Source organism: Haliaeetus albicilla, chromosome 21, assembly GCF_947461875.1.
Source record: "Haliaeetus albicilla chromosome 21, bHalAlb1.1, whole genome shotgun sequence".
NCBI classification, from domain to species: domain Eukaryota; kingdom Metazoa; phylum Chordata; class Aves; order Accipitriformes; family Accipitridae; genus Haliaeetus; species Haliaeetus albicilla.
In genome coordinates, this window is record NC_091503.1 from 16,031,868 (window position 1) to 16,054,406 (window position 22,539).

Here is a 22,539-nt window from a genome sequence, read left to right on the forward strand (position 1 = left end):
TACAATGGAGCAGTGTGTCTGTGTAATGGGATCAGGAATTTTGCTTTGGAGAGTTAATGTGAATGCCAAATGATAAATAAAATGCTGAAATGAAAAATAGGCCCTGAAGAATGGAAAGCATTGTAATAAGACAACATTTATCTTTCAAACTGTGGGCCCTCTGAAGTCTGCAGAAAGGGTTTATGGATGAGACATGACCAGCAGAGAGCATGCAGGATCATCACTAAGAGCAGATCACCAGAATTCTGTAGAGTCACAAAATGCACGGCTATTTAATGTTAAAGTTAATAATTCATAGAACCTTGTGACATTCAGAAGCATTTGGCAAACATCTTCTAATATTACTGGATTGTTCAAAGATGTTTGCAGGTCACATTTACAAGTGGATGTCTGTTACCTGGCATTTTTTATACACAATATTTTGGCAGCTTTTTTTGCTGTTATCTGCACACTAACTCCTTCCCACTGTACCAGGAAACTGTATTCCATTCATAGATGGCTGACTCCATCCTCTCATTTTGCATGCATAAAGGCTATAGCAGAATATCTCTTTAGGAGATCATTTTGTTATCCTGTTTCCAAATCCTTATTATGGGTGCCTGATAATCAAAGAAAACTTTACTAATCATATACACTTTCAAATTATCTATATAAACAGCTCTTAACTTATGTCACTCTTCTTTAAAGTTCAACCTATTTCTTCATTATATTATTTGTATTCCTGAAAGCCTTTTCTTTTGTGTTCATAGCAACCTTCCTATCTCCCTTTAATCACAGTGACCTCCACCACTTTTCCCAACTGTTTAGAATTTGTTGGGAGGAATTTAACTTGTTTTCTTAGTAATAGTTTTTCAAGTGTTTCAACATGCTGCAGCATATTTTACAAACTGTAGAGGATTCTAAATGAATATTTCTTACCAAGTTTCACTTTTAAACTAACTTCCTGATATTATTCAGAAACAGATTATTGGTAAGTAGATTTGCTCTGGAATTTCCCCACAAATTTCTGAAATGCAATTTTACTTTTACATCCCAAATTTTTCACTTAAATATTTGAGTGTTGATTAAGCCCTTCTTGGGAAGGTTTATTGAGTCAAAGGTGACTCATTCAATATCCCAGTAGTCTGTGCAGTTACCTGAGATGCAGAAAAGTGTTTCCATTCATTTTCATCCAGTTTTCATCAGAGATCACACAACTAGCTATATGCATTATGCTATTAATTTTTAAAATGGAATTACTGTAGTTCGGCATCTAATTCATACTCACGTGCTTAAGTTTCAGGGTTGCTCAGCAGCCATAGAAGCAATGAACGTACTCAACATCTCTGAAAATCAGCCTATGTAGGTGCCTAGAAAATACAGAATCAAGTATCTAACTACAGGCATCCTAACTGGAAAAAAACCCCAGCCTTTTTTTTTTTCTTTTTTAATTTATTGAATATGGATGAAGTATTGTTTCCTAGCAGAAGCAGAGCATATGACTTAATGGATTTTGCTCATTCAGATGTGGTAAATCTGATATGTACATGTATGATGTCTGCCAAATGTCATGATTTTTCTATTTAAAAACTAAAATGTAGTTACTAATTCTACAGTGTGATTTTCAACATATTTGTTTCATTTTCTAAATTCTAAAAAAAGTAATGTTATGTTCTGTAAAATTTGGGGAGAAACAGCTGGCAGTGTGAATTGTGACATGATGTATTTCACTGATTCTGAAAGCTTAGTTTAGGCACTCCTAATTATATGAAGTTCCCTCTTCTCACATAGCCCTGGCATAATTGGATGGTATGGCAGTCCAAAGCCTTTGGGATGCTAAAATAATCACGCATTAACTCTATAAACATACTTTTGCTTTGATGTTATCACCACTAACTGCTAGCTGAATGATTACAGTTCCCTTGTGATCAACTTTCATATGATAAGAGTGATAGCGATGATGAAGAGGATGAAAAAAGTTGCAAGACACTTGTGGTTTTAGTTCATATGAAGAAAGGACATCAATTTATAGAAATCGATGTGGAGCATGTCATGTAATTAAAGCTTTGGTCCCCATTTCATTACTGCAGGCAAATGGGGCTTGCACTCAGTGGTGGGGAGCAGCCACAGGAACTGGTTGTGGCTCCCTGACTGAGGTAAGTTTATGCTGTTCCCTTTGGCAAATCATTGTCTTTTAAATTCCTCAACGCTTTGTTCAAAGTGCAGCTGTGTTTCAATAATAACTTATTTCTGTATAATTCCAGTTCAGTGGTTTTTATTACATCTGCTGCTAACATTTTCACACGAGTACTCCAGCTGTACAGCAGTTCTCTGCAGTCAGCACTAGCCCAAAACCATGCCAGAACTGCCTCTATTAGTTTCTGTGTTACCAAACTTTTGTATACTGAACTATTATACACCACTCTCATCTTACTTTCTTTTCATTCCACTGTTGTCCCAGCTCTCCAAAACTCTCCGTTTTTATGGCTAGCCCAAATTTGCTGCCACAAGATTTTGCTGTAGTTCCTATTTACATGCCATATTACCCAAGTACCAAGTTCTACAAGAGCTGTCAGTTTCCAGATATGAAATCTGAGCCCACTCATTCTTTTCCAGCATGGTTGGGTAATGTGGTGTTCATCATAGGACAGGACTAATGATACCAGCTCTACTGAATCATCACATGCAAGTAGGCACAGGGAATATTTCCTCTCTTTTGCTGTGTCAGTAACCTGGAGTCCAGACCAGACACATCATCTGTGGGTCTGTCTTTAAGATTACCCCAAGAAAAGCGTGCAGACTGTGGTGAATTGTGTCCATTGGCTAGTGGATCGGGGGTTTAGCAGCTAACACAAAAACATCAGGCAGGGTTTTTACTGATTAAGGCTGTGCCCAGAGAATGACAGACTAGATCTTCTGAGGTGAATCATCCCCACTTAACAGCAGAAACCACAGTTCAGAATTTCATGTCACTTAGACTATTCGCTATTCAGTTCTTATTGCATATAACCATAGCAAGACTCCTATAAATACCAGGTAAAAAATGAACAGGAAACAAAAGCAAGCTTACTTTTCAGTCAGAGAGACCTTTCATGCAACTTCCTAGCCTTATTTACTGCATGTGTATGTGTGTGTGTAGGGGGCTAAGTAATTGCAGAGAACATTGGTGTCCTTCAACAGACGGTACTTTTACAGGTGGACCACTGCTCTGAAGGGTCTAAGGTGAATTCATCACAATCATTTTTAAGTGTATTTTAAATCAGGCTTTACATCCAGATCTCTAGAGGTAGAAAGTCAGTGCTCCAACCCACTGTGCTAGTGGGCACCTTAGCAGTGATCTCCTCAGCCTTCTCTTGCATTGCCTTCTGTATAATTCTTATTCCAGTGATGTTAGGCTCTACCCTCAGGCCTTTTCTTGGTTTTTTGGCTTCTTTGCATTTGACCATTTTTAAAATAATTTTGCTGAACTATTCAGGCTGCTTACTTGCACTCTAAGAATTACTTTCAGCCACTTCTGAGAGGAAAGGACATAGAGTAAAACACACAGCTTAATGAAACAAACTCAGAAGGTCTTTGTGAAATGAGTACATAAGATTGTTCAAAACATTATTAGAGAAAATCTTACTTGCAGTTGCCGTTTAATCAAAATTTATAGCTGAGAAGATTATTCCACTGGTGCATTTAGGGAGCCACAGCAGTCTATTATCAGTTCACAAGAGGTTGCAGAAAAAAATTTGCATGACTGTTAGGATTTCAGGATGTTTTCATAGACATTAATCCCAAATGATTTAATCCTTTGCTGTAAACACATGGGCCACTGATTGCAAGCTGAAAACTTGGAGTTTAAATGTTTTCTGCCCTTTCTAGTTACTCGGAGTTCTTTTGAGGAAGAGGCTGATGTCTGTGCCTTGTTCTTAGAAAACATTTGTTTCAAGAGTCGAGATTTCCATTCAGTGAATCATTTCAGGTAACAGCTCTCTTACGCTCATTTTAATAATAGTGGTTTGGGGTTTTTTTCCTTTTCAAGTTTCATTTTAGATAGAGAACAGTCCCATCTGACCACCAAAGTAATTGAAAAGAAAAAAAACCCCAAGTTTAGTAGCACATCTACCCTGTCTACCAAATCTTTCCTCTCTAGATGCTCATTAAGAGAGTTTTCACCTTCTTTGTATTGCACAGGAAGAAACAAGATAATGGAGCATGTTATCTATTATACAAGTTGAAGACAGGAATGCAGAAAAATGTGTTGACAATACTTTCTTCCCAAGAATCCTTTATTGAAAAATGAAGATAAGTGAATGTTGAAAGATAAATGAAGGTAAAAGTGCTGATATTAGGACTTAAATGCTCTTATCCACATCTTCCTAATATTCAGACACTTTGCAAGTATTGAGTTTTCTTTTTGTAGAAGCAAGTATTTACTTATACGAAAGCTCCAGAAATTATCTAAAACATATACCTATCTTACACCCCTCTGGTCCACAAAGCTATCTTTTTTGCCAGGAGAAACCCTCTGCTGACAGTTTTTGCTGTTGTTGTGGAAGTCATTTTATTGTGTCAGTAGAAGAATTAGTTTTACCTGTCTTAATCATGTCTCCGTTATGGACGATCTGCTAATGCAGCATGGCTGTTTTGACAAGAAAAAAGCTCTACTGGTGTAGTTACACCCCTGTACGCTGCAGCAGAGGTATATCTACCCCCAATACAATTTACATCAGCAAAACTGTGCTTTTGCCAGCGTGGCTTATCTTATCATTGTCTGAATGACACAAGCTGCACTGGTGAAAGTAGTTCTGACTGCATAACTGTGAACATTTGCTGCTTTTGGTAGGGTAGCTTGGTTTTAACCTCAGCTGCAAATCATATCCCTTTGTACATCTGACTAGTGTAAGTAGGCCTGCACAACTTTATGGCACAGACCTGTCCTGAGGCAATTTTGCCTCTGGTTTAAGGAGGCACAAAGCACAATTTAAGCAGGTACAAAAGCACAAGCGGCTCTTCTCGTGCCCATTTACCTGAGCCCTGCCATTTTCTTCTGCTTCCTCCTCGATTCTTTGTCTACTGCATCCACTGGCCATTTTTCCCTGGTAGTACAGTTTCTCTGTTCTCTTCCCCAAATCCTGTCACTGCAGCCTCCCCCAAGTTACATTGATCTCTGCCCTTGAAAGTTGTCCTGCTTTTTCCTTCCCTGCAGGGTAACTGCTCCCTTGCATACTTTCTTCATGACTGCTGCCTCACTTCCTATTTCTTCACTTCTCTGCTGCTTGCTGGCCCTCTCTGCCTATTTTCTGCTGCTTTGTGGGTGCATCTCAAAGCACTGTCTACCCTATTTTCCCTGGGATGGTTGGGTTTCTTCCCCACCCCCTTTTCTACTTGCACTCTTGGAGCTATAATTAGCTGTGGCATGAAGTTAAGAAAATAAAAATGTAGGCTGGAAAAATCAAAAGAAATGTCCTAACAGCAAAATCTGCAAGAGTACGGACCAAGCTCTCAACAGAAGCTGTTGAATCCTCCATAACTGGGGATATTTAAAACTAAACCAAGACAGTACTGAAAAGTATATTGCATAGAGCAATACTGTGGCAGCCTCGGGGAATGAATAGCAGGTATTTTCCACCTCTAGCCTATAGTACCAAAAGATAGTAAGTAATGCTTCAGCTGGATATTGCTGCCTGCCTTTAGCTGCTGCTGTCTCCGCTGGTGCTACAGCAGCCCTTTGAACAACTGAACAAGAAGTCGCTGTTAGCGTGAGCATTTATTTTGTTTGTGAGAGATTTCAGAATCAGCTCTCCCTAACAAATGGGACATGGGGAAACACACAGCTGGCTTACTACTTGCCTTCAGGAGGGAAAATAATCACATTTAATCTAACAATCAATTAGGTGTGAGAGGCTGGGTGGTCAGTAAGAATGAAACATGTCACTTTCAGTACCAAATCACAAGCTGGGCATTAAACACTAACTCCTTTTTTGCACACCTGTGTTTTTTGCATTACCTGGCAACAAAAGCTTCTGGGCAACAATGCAGAGTTTTAAAAGAAGTGAAAGTATTGCAGTGGGTGGTTTTGCTTACCGTTGTTCTTTTTCCTGCTCCATCTCTACACAGACACGTTTGCACATGGGCTATACAACCTGTTTCTGAGGCTGTACATTAGTGATCACAGAACTGTTTGAGAATGTAAATGTCAAACATCTGCTTGCTAGTTTTTTCACGCTATCTTTTTAAAGAGTCTGAGGAATAAGTAGGCTGTGCTGTTCCAAAATTTGCTAAGTAATTAAGTATGCAGAGGGGATCTTACTTAGTTTTATCCATTTAAAACGTACTATTTTTTTAAATCTTCCTCTTTTAATAATTTTGATTACTAAAATTGTAATAACACTCTTTTGTGCCCAGTTGTTTGTTTTGGTTACAAGGCTGAAAGACAGATCAGTTCCTTACATATCACTTTAGCCATTCTCTACAGTTACCTTTTTATATAGGATGTATAATGTTATATCCTATATACCTGAAAAAATAGGTTTCAGTTGTTGATCTTCCCCAGAAAGGATTTAGAAACATTGGTCATTGCTAAAATAGTTTAGGGGGATAGTTTATGCTGCTTTTTACACCCTGAAAATCAGGGCTGGGGAAGGGACTAGTTCATCAAGCTGGTCCAGTCCCAGCAGCAGGGCTGCTCTGCATTGCATCTATCTGCTGGAGGCTCCCACAGTGAAAGGAGAGAAGGAGATGGGGCCAGCAATTATTGCAGCCAGACACTTCAAGCAGTCCTGCAATACGCCCTGCGGGCTGTGATCTATGGGGGAAAAAAGTGGTGTGGATTTCAGAAATTCTGTCTTTGTATTTCCAGATGAGTCCTTAGACAAGAGGTAGTCTTAGCTGGCTAGGTGAGTCAGCTCAAGGTCTATTTTGCACTGTTGAAACAGCTGAGAGCAAACAGGGAGCAAATACTTAGCACTCGATCTTTTATTTGTGCTGTGTGTTATCACTAAAATACTGTCTGCTGAGAACAGGTCATAAAGCTGAGTGGATGGCTTGGTACCTGAAGAACTACACTGGGATTTTGGGGTAAAGACGGGTTTTATTAACAGCTTTGCCATTGCTAGCCTGTTGAGATGTGAGGGAAATTGCTTAAGCATGCTGTGTTACCTCAGCTTTTCTTTCACTCACTGAAAGCAAACGTTAAGATAAGTTTGGACTGAAGCTTCGGCCTTGACTTTCTGATCATCCAAAGCTGCCCTTGGAGATAATGGGTGGGGTTGCTGCAGGAGCAAGTTCCACCACTCTGCTCCCTCGCTCCCCAGCTGCCCGACTTCCAGAGGCCAAGGTAGCTGAGCATGGTGGGGCATCACATCTATCCACGCAGGGAAAACGGGAATGCGATATGATGCTGTGTCATCTGACAAATGCTCTGAGAGAGTTTGCGGCTGGTCTTACGCGATGTGCTTTCCTGTGTGGTTTTCCACCGCACAAATTCATCAAGTTTAGTCTTCCAAGCATTTTTTAGGAAACATATTTGATCGAACTTTCCCCCTTTTATTCTGTATAATGAACCTGCCTGTATGGTGGTCACGCTTGTCAGTTCTGCGTTTATTCTTAAGGAGTTTTTGATCCAAGAAAACTGTGTCTCAGTTGAAGAAAAAAAAACACCTCAAAAGCCAAACAAAACCCCAACCCATGAGAAGACCCAGCAGTGGCATGTTTGTTCATTTAAAGAAATACCTGGTTGAAATGTAAAGGAAATTCGAGCATTTCTTTTGGTCTTCGGTTTTATAAAGACTTATTTCTCAAAGCCCTCGGGGCTGTGTTCTCTGATCCTTCAAGCAGGCTTTTCCCTGCGTTAGTATGTCAGCTGAGCTCTGCCTCTTGGCACGAGTGAGGACATCAGGAAAAGGATGGCGGCGAGAGGACTCCGGATGCTGTGCAGCCATAAGCTCAGGCGGTGGACGGGGCCTCCAGTGCCTCCGACATATCCTCCGTGGCTGGACCACCACACGCCAGGGCGAAGGAGCTGGGTCCTGGCCGCTGTCCTCACCCAGCAGTCGTGAGGTGTCAGGAAGTCTGGGCCCAATGCTGCCTCTTACAGCGTGTAAAATACTCCTGGTTAGTAAGAGAACTGCCTTACTCCGAATGTTTTGGCTGAAAGGGATGTGTAAGCACTGCAAGAAATTAAAGTAACTTCTAAATACCATGATCTAAAGCAAAGAGCATTGATAATGTCTAGTAAGACGGGGGGAAAGTACGATTTCCTTGCTAACCTTTACCTGCTCTTTCAATGCCAATGTTGGCTTTAGTCTCTGCGCTTTAAGACATCGTTGTATCCTCAAGTTGCGGCCTTCATGTAAGCTACACATCCTGTTTTTCTTCTCTCCTTGAATACCTTTAATCAGCATCTCTGATACTTGAATGGTGGGTGGGGGCAGAGCTGTCCTTTTCTTGGGACCGCAGCAGGTGGCTTTTATGTTGCCAACATGGCTATGTCACCCAGTCGTTTTAATGAAATTGATAATACACGAAATACCTTCACAAAACTATTGTTTTTATTTGTACTGCTGTTCATTGCACTTAACATCCCTGTGTAGGATCAGAGAGGTGTGTGAGGGTTATGTGGAAGTTAAAGTCTTCTTACGCCTTAGCACGTTTACCATCATTGTTGAGAACTGATGTCATGATATCCAGGAAGTATACAAACCATGTGCATTCTTAGGAAAAAAAGTCTTAATAAGTCAACTGTCACATATAGAGTGATCAGAGGAGATGGGATAAAACACAGCAATGTAGATGGTAGAAAAAGCAGAGTGAAAAGGATAGCTGTTATCATGTAAGCAATGTAGTAACATTTTGGGAGAGTAATTTTATTCATAAAAGTGGTTTTTATTAGACAAAAATTATCTCTACTTTTTCTTTCACTGGAATAAAAAAAAAGAAACCATTTGCTCAAAATTTCACATTCAGTCTTAGACCACAGTGAGTTTTGACCTCTCTGATGCGTTACAGAAGTCTGAATGATGGAAAGTTTGAACATGCAGTTATTTTAATTTCTCTTGCCCCGTGATAGCCCAGAATTATAATTCATTCCTAAACTGTTAAAGTCACATCACTTTTTACTATTTCATAAGCCCTGGAAGTTAAATTTTTTTATTACGTAACTTTTTTGCCCTTTGTTTATTTACAGCATTTCCATAACATAGAATGTGCTGGTTCACCCTTCATTACATCTTTCTGAAAGAACAGGGATGTTTAAAACATAAAAACATAAATCTGATAAAAAATATTATCTACATACTTTCTCCAAGCACTAAAATCCTGGGGTTTTTTTCCAGCGAGAGCTTTACAATACCTACATTATTTGCATTTCCATGTTCCTAGAGCAGATTTCAGATGCTAAATTGAACGGTGCTTGTTTTCCCATTCTGCCTATCCATTTGCTAAACTTCCTGTGTGGAAGGCTGCTTAAGCACCTCTGAAGTTAGAAAATACAGTGAAGGTGGATGAGAATCTTCATGCAAAGGTGGTCTGAAACGCCTCCAAGACTATTCTAGAGATATTAGCCACAGGTCAATGAGACATTCGTTGCCAGCCTCCAAAGATGATTATCCATACAGGAATTTGCACCAGTTTCAATTACAGAAATTTATGTAAATGTCTGTGCAAACAAGGCCTTAGGTTGTAAACTCGTAGGCCTTATCTCCACGTAGTTTATATGTATGTGCCATGCAGGCTTAAATCACAGCAGTCTTCCAGTGTGAATAACATGTTTTAAAGGCTGAGCTTGAGACAGACAACTGTTCAGGTTTTTGTTTAATTGGATGCCTGACCGCAAGAGATACTGAAGTAACGATGTAAGCTGGCTATAAAGCTATTGAATTTACCAATGGTTCTGCCCCTGCAGGTTGGCAGGTATAATGGCGACAGAGATGAAAAGGTTAAAGACACTTTACAATGAATGTATTTTTAATTACTTCCCTTGATTGTTTTTTGGTAAAATAAGAGCCTTGTAGCAGAATGCACTTTGAAATGTTTGCTGCTATATTGTAGGGTAAACTATTATATAGCTGTTCAGTCGGTCAGCAGCTCCACTTTAACAGAGCTTAATGGTATTGAAATATATACACAAAGCTCACGTGTAATACTGCAAAAAATTCCTGTAACAAAAATTCAGCCTGCAGAAACCACCACAACAAACGCACGTAAGTTAAAGCTTGCAGTTTCGTGTTTATAATACATGCGTGTGCCTTTCAGTTTTGCAATTTTGGCATTTCCAGGTTCCAGATCACCAGACCTGCAGGTGTTTTACTTGGGAGTCCGAAGGGAAGAGGGTTATTCCTGACATGAAGCACAGCTCATGTCTTTGAGACAGGTCCTGTGTATTCCTGACTTGTATGCCTTTATCCAATCTTTGAAAAGAACGGTGCAAAGGAAATTAATAATGACACCTTACAGACAAAAGACTGTTTGCAAAAGAATTGGTTGAGGGCTTACTGCCACATACCTGGAATTTGGCCTTCCTTCCCACAGGAATCCCTTTTCAATCAGGAGACAGGATACCAGGTAAGCTGGTACGAGCCTTTTGCCTACAGGCCAGGACTTGATTTCCTTAAAAACCAGCCTGTGACTTCAGGTTCCATCTCACCAATAACAGCTTTAAAAGGCCTAGTTTTAGTAGCCTTAGAAATGGTGCAAATAACCATTTTCTTAAAGTGTAAATTGGTTCCTCCTGTGCTCATTATGGCGCTCCTCCCAAGCACTTTTGCTTTAATTTTTTTTTTTCCAACGAGCTTTCAGGATGCAGTATTTCCAGATATTTTATTTTTACGTGCTATTACCATTTGTCACATAACTCTAAACCGGTACTGGCTTTAAAGTGAAATCCCCACGACTCTGAACACCTCTCCATCACTTGTTGAGTCTTCTACATCTTTGAACTTCCACTGCAGTGAAAGCGACGGAGAGGACCATAGGTGCAGTGCCACATACAGCGCGCTGCGCAGTTTGTAACTACCTGTACTGGCAAACGTCCGAATCTTGCCTTTGATTAGACTCGGTTGGACCTGCCGTTCCTACGCTGATGTTCTGGGTCTTGTTAAATTTCACGTCCCTTAGGTTTCGTCAGCCGGATGGATGACTGACCCCAGCAGGGACCCAAAACGCCCGCGGAGGAAAGTTTTCTGAGGACACCGACAAACAAAACCAGAAGCTGACTTCGGCGCACGGAGCAGCGGATTCCTGCCTGCGGCCGCTGTACCTGGTGAGGCGCCGGGCTGGGAGGAGGAGGAGGAGGAGGATGCAGAGACATTTCCACGGCCAGCGGAGAGCCCAGCTGAATTCCTAAAGCCAGCAGCCGGCTGCGCGGCACCGCCGCCGCCGGCTCCGGATGCGCTCCAGCCCCGAGCGCACGCCGCGGCCGCGGAGAAGCCGCCGGCTGCCGGGGCGCACACGCCCGCCCGGCTGGGAGCGGGGCCGCCGACCGGCCAGGCCCGCCCGGGAGAGCCCCGCGGCCGGCGGGAGGACGCGGGGCGCCGCGTGGCACCTGGCCCCCCCCCCCCCCTTCCTCCTCCCGGCTCGGGGCATCCCGCTGCTGCGCTGCCGGCGGCGGGGGCCGGTGCACGGCGGAGGAGGGAGAGAGGGAGGGAGAGAAGGAGGGAGGGAGTGTGTGTGTGGGGGGGGGAAGTTGTGCTCGCTCCTCTCCTTCGAGGCGCCCCTCCCCGCGACGAGGGCGAGCTAGAGATGCTATTTGCAACAGGCTGCTGCTGCCGCCGCCGCGGTAGCGCGTCCCCGGGAGAGGAGCCGGAGCGACACGTGATGTGTCTCCTTATCAGGGTGCGCGGGGCAGCGCGGGGGCGGGCAGGGGGCGGGGGCGCCCGCGGAGCGCGGCGCGGCGCGGCGGGGTCCCTAACCGTGCCCATCTCTCCCCTCCAGGGAGGCGCGGAGGACGGGAAGTTAGCGCGGAGTTGATGAACTTTGCACATCCACAGAAACGCCATTTTGATTCCTTTTTCCGGAACAAGTTTGCGGCTCCCTCCCGTGCGCGCTCCCCCCCCCCCCGGCGCGCCCCCGCGACCCCCCCGGCGGCCCATCCTCCCGGCATGTCGCGGCGCAAGCAGCCCAGCCCCAGCAAAGTCCGGCGTAAGTACCGCGGGGCTGCGCGGCCGCCGCGCTCCCTCACAAAGGGCAGGAGCGTGCCTTAACTCCGGAGGGACCTCTTCTTTTTTTTTTTTCCCTTCTTCTTTTCTTTTTCTTAAGGGGGGGGAGAAGGAAGGAGGAGGAAAAATAAACTTCTGGGAGGGGGCAGGCGCGGGGGTGAGGACGTTGCAGCGTGTCGGCTGGTCGTGCTACTTTTTAAAAGAAATGAAATGCTTGTTAGGGGGCGAAAAAAAGTTTCCTTTAAAAAAAAAAAGAGGAGGAAAAAAGTTTGGCTGGCAGCGGTGGAGATGATGATGAGTTCGTGCAGCCTCCCTCTTCCCTTCCCCCGCTCCTCCCTCTCCTCTCCTCCCTCCGCGGCTCCTGTTTTTTTTTTTTTTTTTTTTCCCCTTCCCTGTTGCAGACTTTCTACCAACCAGCGGCACCAGCCGCGGCGTTTTGCCTTCAGGACCTGATGCTCATCCATATTAAACCGTCTGAGCTCAGGAATCCGGCCAGATCATCCCCCCCCTCCTGCTGCAAAGTTTATTTTTAACCAGCCACCGCCACAATTTGGATGGGGCTGCGAGGAAGCAACATCTTCTAGCCCGGCTCGCCCCCGCCTCCCGAGCCCGCAGCCGCTTGCCTTTTAACTTTTCCTTCGGGCTTATTTTCCTGCCGGCGGTGGCGGCGGGTCCCGCGGCGGCCCCTGCCCGCTTTTCCCGGACGGGAGGGCCGCGCCGGAGCTGGGAAGTTGGGATGAAGGCGCCCCTTCTCCGCAGGTAGAGCCGGCTTGCGCCGCGCATCTCTCCGCTGACTTTCCGCCCCCCCCCTCACCTCCCCCCCCCCCCCCCCCCCCGGCGTGGCCGGCCGTGCCTGCTTTTCCTCGGCACCCCGGTACCTCTCCCCTCTCCTCTCTCCCTCTCTTCTTTATTTTTTTTCTTTTTTTTTTTCCTTTTTCCTCCTCTTTCTCCACCCCCCCCCCCCCGGGAGGGACGTGCGTGTCCTTTCCCCTCCCGGCCTGCGCGGCGGCAGGGGGGAGCCAGGCGCGGGGGTGGCGGGGGGCCGCTGCCCCCCCCGCGGGTCCCCCCCCGTCCCGCTGTCTTTGTGCGGTGCCAGGGACACATCCCTGCGCGGCGGGGCCGGCGGGCAGGGACGCCCGGGCGGCGTCACCACTACAGGAAGGAGCCGGGCAGCATCCGAGGCGGGGGGGGGGGGGGGTGGTGGTGGGGTGTCCGGCCCGGGGCCACCCTCGCCCCCTTCACCCCCCGTGTCTCCGGGAGGGAGCTGGGGGCGGTGGAGACTCCCCCCCCCTCGCCGCCTCGGCGATGTTTCGGGTGAAAACAAAGTTTCGGGCCGCGCGGCTGCCGCCCCCCCCCCCCCCCCCAGCGCCGCGGTGCCCGGCGCGGATGGGAGCCAGGCGCGACCCGTCTCTCAGGCGACTGCCCTCCCCATCGCCGTTGCTACGGGCCGGGACCCCCGCGCCGCCTCCCCCCGGCGGCTCCGCGGGGGCCGCGGTGAGGATGCGAGGCAGATCCTCCCGCCCAGCTCATAATGCACGGGGCCGGGGGGGGGGGGGGGGCTCTTCTGCTTCGCCACCCCCAATCCGGCGGCGGTGCAGGGGGGCGCGGGCCGGGCCGGGCGCGGCTGTTGTTGGGCAGAGCCGGGCCGGGCCGGGCCGGGCCGGGCCGCGGGGAGCGCGGCGCGCCGAGATGCTGCAACTTTTTTTTTTTTTTCAGCAGAGGAGGGAGGGCGGTGGATTGAACTTTGTCATGTCGCAGATAAGTTTCCTCTGGCTTCTTCTCCCTGCACTTCTCCCCCGCCTCCCCTCCGCACGCACGCTTGCTTTTTTCTGGTTTTTTTTTCTGCCCCCTTTTTTTTTCTTTTTTCTCCCCCCCACCCCCCGTTTCACCTCTCGGCTGCAATATCTTCGCCTGCTCGGCATCCTCGCCGGGTTACGCAGGAGGAGGAGAGCGCTTCTCCTAGCTCAGCACATTTCCCTGCCCTGCCCGGCCTGCTCCACTCCACTGCGCACCCCGTGAAAGCCCGGGTGCCTCCATGCCCTGCCACCTTCCCATGGCCGCCGCGCCAGGGTGTCCGGCCCGGAGCTGATGCTCTGGTCCTGCCCGCTGGGGAGCCAGCATCCTGCCCAGGAGCCACTGAGCTGATTTCTGGAGGGAAGGGGCGACACGCACGCCAACCATCCAGTTTTAATCCTGACTCCCTCTTTCGCCTGTCTTCTGTTGTAGTTAAGATCAAGTGTGGTTACGTATTTGAGAAACAGCTAAACGTTCAGTTCAGTGTGATTTGAGGGCAGTGGTCTAGGAGAGACAACAAATGCACTTCATGTTTCTTACCATTCCAAGATCCAGCCCCATGCCTTGGGAAAAAAATTTGCTTATTAACAACAGGAGCAGTTGCTAAATAACGCCGTCTTGTCACCCCTGCAGTGCACAGTAGACAGCTGTTATGATGGCTGAAGTTTTTTCGTTGAGGTCTGTAGTTTTGACACAAGCACCGAGTTTTGTTACCGCAGTTCCTGTTTTCCACGGGGTCAGCGTGCGTGAAAGGGATGCAGTGACTCAGGGTCAGGCCAGCCATATTTGTTTTAGGTTTTAATTTTCTCTTTGAAGACTTAAGGGTATATAGTCTTTTCTTGGTGTGCCTGCATAATGCCGATTAGCCTTAACGGGAGTTGGGTACATCCAGGGAAGAATAGGCCCTTTTGTTTGTTAGAAACCCAGAAACAGCATGAATCCATCATCCAATCAATCAGAGTACCAGGGCTCTCCCTCACCTGCCGGCAGGGACACATCCAGCCTCCTCTCTTGCTACAGGGCAGCTGTGCTCGGCCCGGTGTGGCCTCTTTTGCTCCCTCACCTTCCTCCTCCTGGCAGCCGTATTTGGAACGGAATTTGTGTCATGTACTTGGAAAAACACCATCCTTTAAGTACAATCGAGTAAACTTTTCTTCTGCTTTAATTTCACAGGCAGCTTCTAGTTGTCAAACTGTTGTTTGTCCATCAGTAGTGACTATTTATGCAGCCACTTTTACACATTTCTTTTAATAACTAATAACCTGAAGGAATATTGGTATTAAGATAGAACATAACAGGGTGTTTGCTGACTGTTTTTCTGGGTTTTTTTGTTTGTTCATTTGTTTGTTTTTTCAACGAGACTTGGGTGTTTGAAGCTTTATTTGCTTGCAGATTTCAGTGTAGTGAAACATCTTATTCTGACTCAGCTCCCCCAGGTTGTGTGCCCATTCTTAACTCTTTCCAATATTTGGTGACCCTCTGACCAAATGGCTTTTCTTTTTGATTCTGAGGGTCAGGAGATTCTTGAAGTTTCAAAACTGGGAAAGCTGAATGTCTTCGTTATCTGTTAGTAATATTTATAATCCCTTTTGGTACCAAAGGCAAGTACAGTGTTTCCTAAGGCATACAAACATTGACTTCTGTAGTGCTTTTCTCAATCCTTAAGGATTTTATCACTTTGCCTACATTGAAGTCGCACCGCAATCATAACAGTAGCTTGACTTTAGCCGGCGAAAGTTTCTTCCTGAGCAGAAATAGTTTGGATTGCTCTCAGTTGGATTTCTCATTTAAATAAAAACTGTTGATGTACTTACTTAACATTGTGTAGATTAAAAACATATAGATAAATCCCTTTGGTTATATTCATTATCCCTTGTAAAAGTAGGTGGTGCTTAGAAGGTCATAGGATAAGTGTTGCTAAGCAGCTAAACAGAAGGATGCTAAAATTAACCTGAGTGTTTTTGTAAGGGATTCACTTTTTAAGTTGCAATGATTTTTTTATTGACTTAAAATACATTTTTTGATTGTAAAACATCTGAAAAAAATACTTAGATGCATGAATAAAGCTTTCCAGGGGACTATGTTGAGTGTTCAAGTTATCTACATACAGGAGTAATTCCACCTTCCCCCAGTACGCCTAAATTTTACCAGCATTGGGCCCTCGATTTGTGCCCTTTGCAAATGTCCTTCCAGAGTTATCTGTTGCTCCAAGAACATCTGATGTATGTTGGATAGCAGCCTGTAGGGACAGTCTTGGGAAAAAAGAAACTGCAAAGGTTCCCCAGGAACAGGCAGAAAACAAGTAAATCCTGTTAGTCTGAAATCTATGCATGTGCAGAAAAAGCCCCTTTTAACTTTTTGATGAATGATGCCTAAGTTTGGAAATCTGTGTTTTAGGTGTACACTCTTAAAACATGTGAAATCATGTCTTCTTTCAGCACAATAAAGGTTGTTTTAAAATGAGTGTGTTATTGGACCATGTTACTGGACCAGTTTGAGACGGCTGCCTTGATGATGTAGTAGCTTCTTTCTTGGGAGATAATTGTCTGTAGAGGAGGATGGTAGTGCTGCTTTTGGTTCTCCCGAAGGTAGTGAGAATGCCTGTTGCTCTGTGTCTTTTTCTTTTACCTCCTTTCCGGATTCAAGCAAGATGGTCAATCATGGGATTACAGCTTTAAAGTACGCTTTTTCAAGAGTATTCTGCAGCTTGGAAAAGGGCCAGGAGCTGCTTCGTGTTCTTTTGAGTGCAGCTTCATCACGGATGGAGTGTTCAGGTACCCTACAGCTTTGCTGGGAAGTGTCTCAAGGATTAGATGTAAACTTTGAGGGTGAGGAGGAGTTGCCTTCTGAGACCGTGCAACAGCTCGGTTCTTATTTTGGGGTGGGAGATCTGACTTGCCAAGTTGTTGTTCAGCAGTTAAAGCAGATTTTCTTCGGGGAGGTGTATGAGGAATCCTTTGTCTCTCTGTGTTGGGGGGTTTTGTTTTGTTTTGTTTTTAATATCCTACATAAACCAGCACCTATGGGAGCTGTGGCTCCCCCCACAGCCCCTCATTTAGAAGCATCTTTATAGGCAGTGATTTCAAAGGCAGGACTCGAGTATCTTTGGAAATGCTACTCTCTGGTGATACACTGAAAAGTTAGCTATTTGTGTGGAGCCAGGTAAGGCTTGAAACGTGCAGAGCTTTGCCAGGCCAGGTTTGGTTATCAGCGTTTGATTACAAATGAAAATAGGTGAGGTTGGCTGAGGTGGGAAGTGCTGGCTCTGTTCTGGGGTACTTCTGAACAGGAATTTCAGGAGCATTGACTCTTTGTTCTTCTTTGGTGCAAGAAATCTGATGATGGCTTATCTTTGATGTCTGCCAGTCATGATGTTTTTCCCACCAGAAGGTGTTCCCTCTGCCCCACCCTGCCCCTCTGTTTTGAATAGCAACATTTGAGGGCCGGTGACTTAGAACTGAGCGTGGGCTTCCCAGGCAGCAGCACCCGAGCATTTCACCCCCCTTCCCTCAGCATTTTACTCAGAGCAGGGTGACAAAACTTATTTCGAGCTCGTGCTAATGTTTTATTATGAAATGTTAAAAGTACGAATAATTGCCAGCTGGGGCATGTGCTGCGGACTCCCGTTGGATGGCTTGTTCGTGTTGTGCTGGAAAAGGGTCAGAACAAGGAAAAGGGCCTGGACAAAGGGGAGAAGAGTCAGTGGGATACTTGGCTCGTGGCTGTGCCGTTGTTAAACCTGTTAGAGCAGCCTCCTGCAGTCAGAAAGGAATTGTCCTGATGTAACTGAGCAGCGCCTGGACCTGTGCTTCCTTTAGAAACAACACAGGCCTTCTGGTGTATCCTGCCTTTTTTTTTTTTTTTTGATAGAGGTATTTCAGCTTTCAGGTTGGCCAGCCTAGCAATCAATAAAGGTGGTTGCCTTTGAATAGGTGCTTCACACAAAAGAAGTAGTTGATGGGTGGAGACTGTTTATTCAGAGTGATTCAGCTAAGTAAGGCTAAGAGAATCTGAATACCTCTTTAAAGATGTAGAGAAAGGCAGCTGTTTTAACAACAGGATTCACCTGCAGAGTTGCAGCCATCCACAGAGGTGCTACAGCAAGGGAAAAGAAAAGCTGTCAAAATCCCCCACGGGCGTTGTTAGGCTCCTGAACTAAAATAGGTATTCCAAGGACCATTAGAGAGGGAGGCCTTTCAGGCCTTGATTACCTCTCCCATCTCCTTTACCAGTCTTCCCATAGAAGCATGTGGAATGCAACTTTCAAATTTCACGGTTTTGCTGCACCTAACCTTCCTGAGCAAAAATGGCTTGTATTTAATCTTATTTAATTATTTACTTATTTAAACTCAGGATTCCGAGAGATCCTTTTCCTTTTGAAGAGGACATCCCCTCATCCTGGTGCCTGAAGTTTCTTTGAAGATCCATTTCCAGAAGGGACATTATTTGTGTAGAGCTCTCAAAAAGTGTGGGAGAGCTGCTTGCACACAGTGACCAAGTGACTTCCCAGTGTAATTTCTGTCAGCTTTGAAAAATTGAATTTTGACTTTTAAGTCACTCTGGGTAAAAAGTGTGTTAAGCATCTTAAAAATTTTCTATGCTGATGTGCCTGAGTGACTTGCTAATTTGATTCTAAAACATAAATATATTTTTTGGTTAATAGTGGAAGTGCAAGCCTCTGATACATGTAAGAATTCTCCACTTGTCATCTCCTGGTGGATATTTTAACAGGTGTTGGCAAGTTCTTTCTTGAAACAGCATAAACATACTCGTAGGTGTTTTAGGAATGGGTGGCCTGCATCATCCGTCCTTTGAAAACAGAGGATGATCCGCCGTTGACAAACCTTTTTTTAGTTAATTTAGGTATGTGCTTCCTCTCTGAAGATGAGAGAAGCAAAATGTTCACATTGAAGTGTAGCTGGCCTTTGCTTTTATTGTGTGATTAGCTGGCTTTAACTCGAGCCCTTGTTAGTCCCGTTTCGTACGGCAGGTGATGTCAGTGTTCAGGTGTATCAGTACCTGGGAGTGCTGTGCTCAGAGCGCTTGCATCACAGCAATAAATTCCATTCCCGTGTTCAGGCTACACTCCTTCACACTGCTAACGTTACAGCTTGGACAAGGGAGAACGGCTTTGGGTTTTACGCCGATAAGCAGCAGTATTTCCTTTAGGGAGCAACATCACTTAATTTGGACTACTCATAGCTTTGGGTAGGGGAAAGAGCCTAGTTTAAGTTCTGCTTTTTGTTATGCAAAATGCATTTTCTTCATTAAATTAAGTTCATTATGTCTTATTGCTCTTAGTGTTTTGAGAACATGAGAAGCAGCCAGGACATGAATACCTGTGTGCTGTTCTTCATTCGTGTGTGCATTTTTTTTCTGATGTTGATGCAGTTGCCTGTGCATTGAGGACAACAGGTGGCTGTGGCATCTTGTGCGTGTGCTTGCCTGCTTCGTCCCCTACTTCTCCCCAAAAACATTAAGGTATCCTGAATTGGTGTTCACCTGGATAACTTGCCGCGCAACTCACATATTTTGCTGTCTATACATCCTGATGCTTTCGGATGGAAGGAAGGAGGGCTGCAGGAGGAGGCGTGCTTTTTAGTGAGATGCTGGAGGTCCAGGAAGTGGAAGCGCGTGCCATAGAAGGTGGTTGTGGAAGAGATGTAGTTGGGTTACTAAGGGCTTCCGTTTGTGAGGTTTGACTGTATTTTCCAGGGGAAGAAGTATGAGTGCAATGACAAGTGTTTCTCTACAGAGATGTAACTTAGGCCTTGTATTTAGTTGATTTGAAGGGTATATTTCTTTTGGTCTGTTTTTCTAACAGCTGCAGGTATCATTTGTTCTTCCTGCTTATCAGATGGTCCAGCCAGGTGTCGCTTAGTACATCTTACTACATTTCCAAGTAAGGTTCAAAACTGCAGTCCTTGGCAGCTTCTGAAACAAGTTTTGGAGCAACTTCCAGCCTTTACAGCAGATAGGTGGCTTTTCTGCTTGGTAAGACCTCCTGGCAGTCTTTGAACTGTCAGGAGCATGACTGTCCACGTAGCAAAAGGGTAAAGAGAGCTGTATCATAGTGCCCCTATCTCCCTGGTGTAAACTGGGTTTATTGCTGGAAGCTGTGCTTTTCTTTAAATAATGAAGAATTTATTTTCATATCAGTGCTACCTACACTTTGTGGGAGAAGTCTTCTCCATCCTCTGTCTCCATTCCTCCTTTTTGGGAAATGGCAGAGTCTTTTTGCTGAGTGTGAAGTGGCCACCACGTTCAACCTAACCAGAGGGTGAATTTCTACAGGTGGGCGAAATGATCGGTACCTCAGAGAGGATGCCAGTTACCTTGGGAGGAAGCCATGCAGATGATAAACTCTGGAGGAAGGAACTGGCAGATTCTGCAGCCCTGCAGTTCAAGCAGTTCCCAATCTGTACTTGCAAAGCTTTTGGAACTTGTAAGCTCTTTAAAACTAGTGACTGAGGATTTTCCATGGTTCTCTTTTCCCTCGAGAAAGAAAAAAAGATAGAAATAAATGGTAAGGTTACTCATTTTAAATGCTCAAAAGTCAGCAAATGAAAGTTACGGTGTTCACAGAACAGTTAAGTGGGTCAAGCTGAACACAGATTGTGCCCCGTTATGGTTGCTGTTAGGTGTTTAATAAATCAATAGATGTGTAAACAGTATGTAGAAGTGGAAAACATGGCTTCATTCGGATCGACAGCAAAATTCTTTCAGGCTTCACTGGACTTAAGGTTTTATATATATAGTGCTGAAAGCTTTTGAGCATTCATAACATGAAAGACGCCAGGAAACTTTAAAAAACTGAAACACTAATAGTGTCTTTGTGTTTTTCTGGTGCCTGAAATTCCTACAGGTGTAGTTACAAAGTCAGTGCATCTGTTTTAGGACTTTATTTGATAAACAGCAAACTGAATTTGCGATATAATAGCCTGTTTTGACTAAAGGCTCTTCCATCCTGGTTTTGGGCATCACTGAAACAGTGTGGCCATTGCTGCATCCCTTTTCTAAATCGTAGAGGCTGTGCTTTGACTTTCTTGAGTATACTTGCTCTGGTGAGTGGGACGAGGACTTGTCCTTCCCAGGCCTGCCCTTCCCTGCAGGAAAAGGGGAATGTAGAGAATTCTCCCTGAGGATGGATCTGGGACAGAGATGTCCCCTGCATGTTTGGGGCCAGAGTTTTTATTTACACCATTGCGTAACTCTTAATCTCCATAGGAAAAGATGTGGGTTCGTAGATTTGCAACGCCGCAGACTTGCATGTGGCCATGGGCTGCCTGATAGCTGATGTGTGCTAGTATTGCATAGTAGATGTAGTGATGCCTGCCTGGGGTCGTCCTGGAGTATTGGGTGACCCAGTGCAGAAGGATCTGCTGTTGCCTGACTTTCGACCTCATGCATTGGCAGCCTCTCTTGTGCCTGCACTGCCTGAATCGTCTGACTTGCAATAAATGTTTCCATTTGTGTGCTCACTGTCTTTTCAAAATGATTGCTAAAAAGTATTTGGGCCAAAAATAATTTACACTGGACAAGAAGATGCCAGCAGCATGTGCAAATTGCACTCTGTAGTTACTGTCCCAGCTAGTGACTCAAACGGAGCTGCACAACCCAGTAGCACAGATGTGGATTAGGAAAGTCCAGACTGCCGATTTAAAAATTTCCACTCTTTCTGGTAATGGATGTTTATAAGAGCTCCCTAGTCCAAAGACCCAAGCAATGAGCTGCTGGTGGTGGTCTTTGTTTAATTCCTAGTACACAGATGCCAAATGTTATGCTTTGATTTCCTACACTGTAAACTCTTCGGGGCAGGGATCAGCATTCAATTACCAAGTTTTGAAAAGCCACCTAACACATTGTGGAACTGACCTGCTCTGCATTACCTCAGTATAAATGTTTAATTATAACTATCTTCTTACCCCACAGTGGAGCCTTTCCAGATATCAAGGTTGAGGCATGCTGGGAACCAGCACTGCTGCTGCTGAGGTGTCTATGTATAAACAGAGAGCTTTGGTTGCAAGGCAGAATTTGGGCAGCTCTTGTAAATGCCTAGTTTGCACACAGGGGGCAAAGATTTTTTTTTTAAATTTATTTTTTTTCCTAGGCAGCATAGGTGCAAGTATATAGATGTGTTCAGGGGTCTGTGTCTGGTTGTTTGGTTTTGAAGCAAATACACTCCTAGCTTTAAAGCATGTTTTAAAGCATCGCAGTCAGACCATGTCCTTCTCTCTCCCTTTTGCTTTAGGTCTGTATGTAAAAATGATAAATGTCAAGGTTCTGAAATAGAGAAATTAGAATAAGAAGCTGGGAATAGAAAGATGTCACCCCCTCAATACGTCACCTTCCCAAGACTGAAACGAAGTGCAGTTGCTGGCTCTTGCCATTCACAAAGTAATCTAATTCTCTTGCCTTGAGTGACTTGCATTGTAGCTTTAAACTGAATTCTTAAATCATCTCAACAGTGATGTATGTATCATTTGTTATGTTTATACAACATGAAAATACATGGAGTAATGGAAACATCTAGAAATTAGACCTCCAGAGAAGACTCCCATTTTAATCAGGTTACTTACTTGGATTAAACCAACCCAAATTTAAAACATGTGGGCTCATGTGCTAA

At 44.9% G+C, this 22,539-nt stretch overlaps 1 protein-coding gene across 7 annotated transcripts in view; it reads left to right on the plus strand.

Annotated features, from left to right (window-relative positions):
• The first annotated feature begins 11,630 nt into the window (after positions 1 to 11,630).
• The window catches only part of RREB1 (ras responsive element binding protein 1), a 127,384-nt gene continuing 116,475 nt past the window's right edge, over positions 11,631 to 22,539 (plus strand). For 2 of the 7 annotated variants that reach the window (XM_069809040.1, XM_069809047.1), the window contains exon 1: positions 11,803 to 12,102. In XM_069809040.1, the coding sequence (XP_069665141.1) occupies positions 11,931 to 12,102 (172 nt within the window). In that variant the 5' untranslated portion in view covers positions 11,803 to 11,930. The other 5 variants (XM_069809043.1, XM_069809045.1, XM_069809041.1 and 2 more) reach the window with 4 other exon arrangements.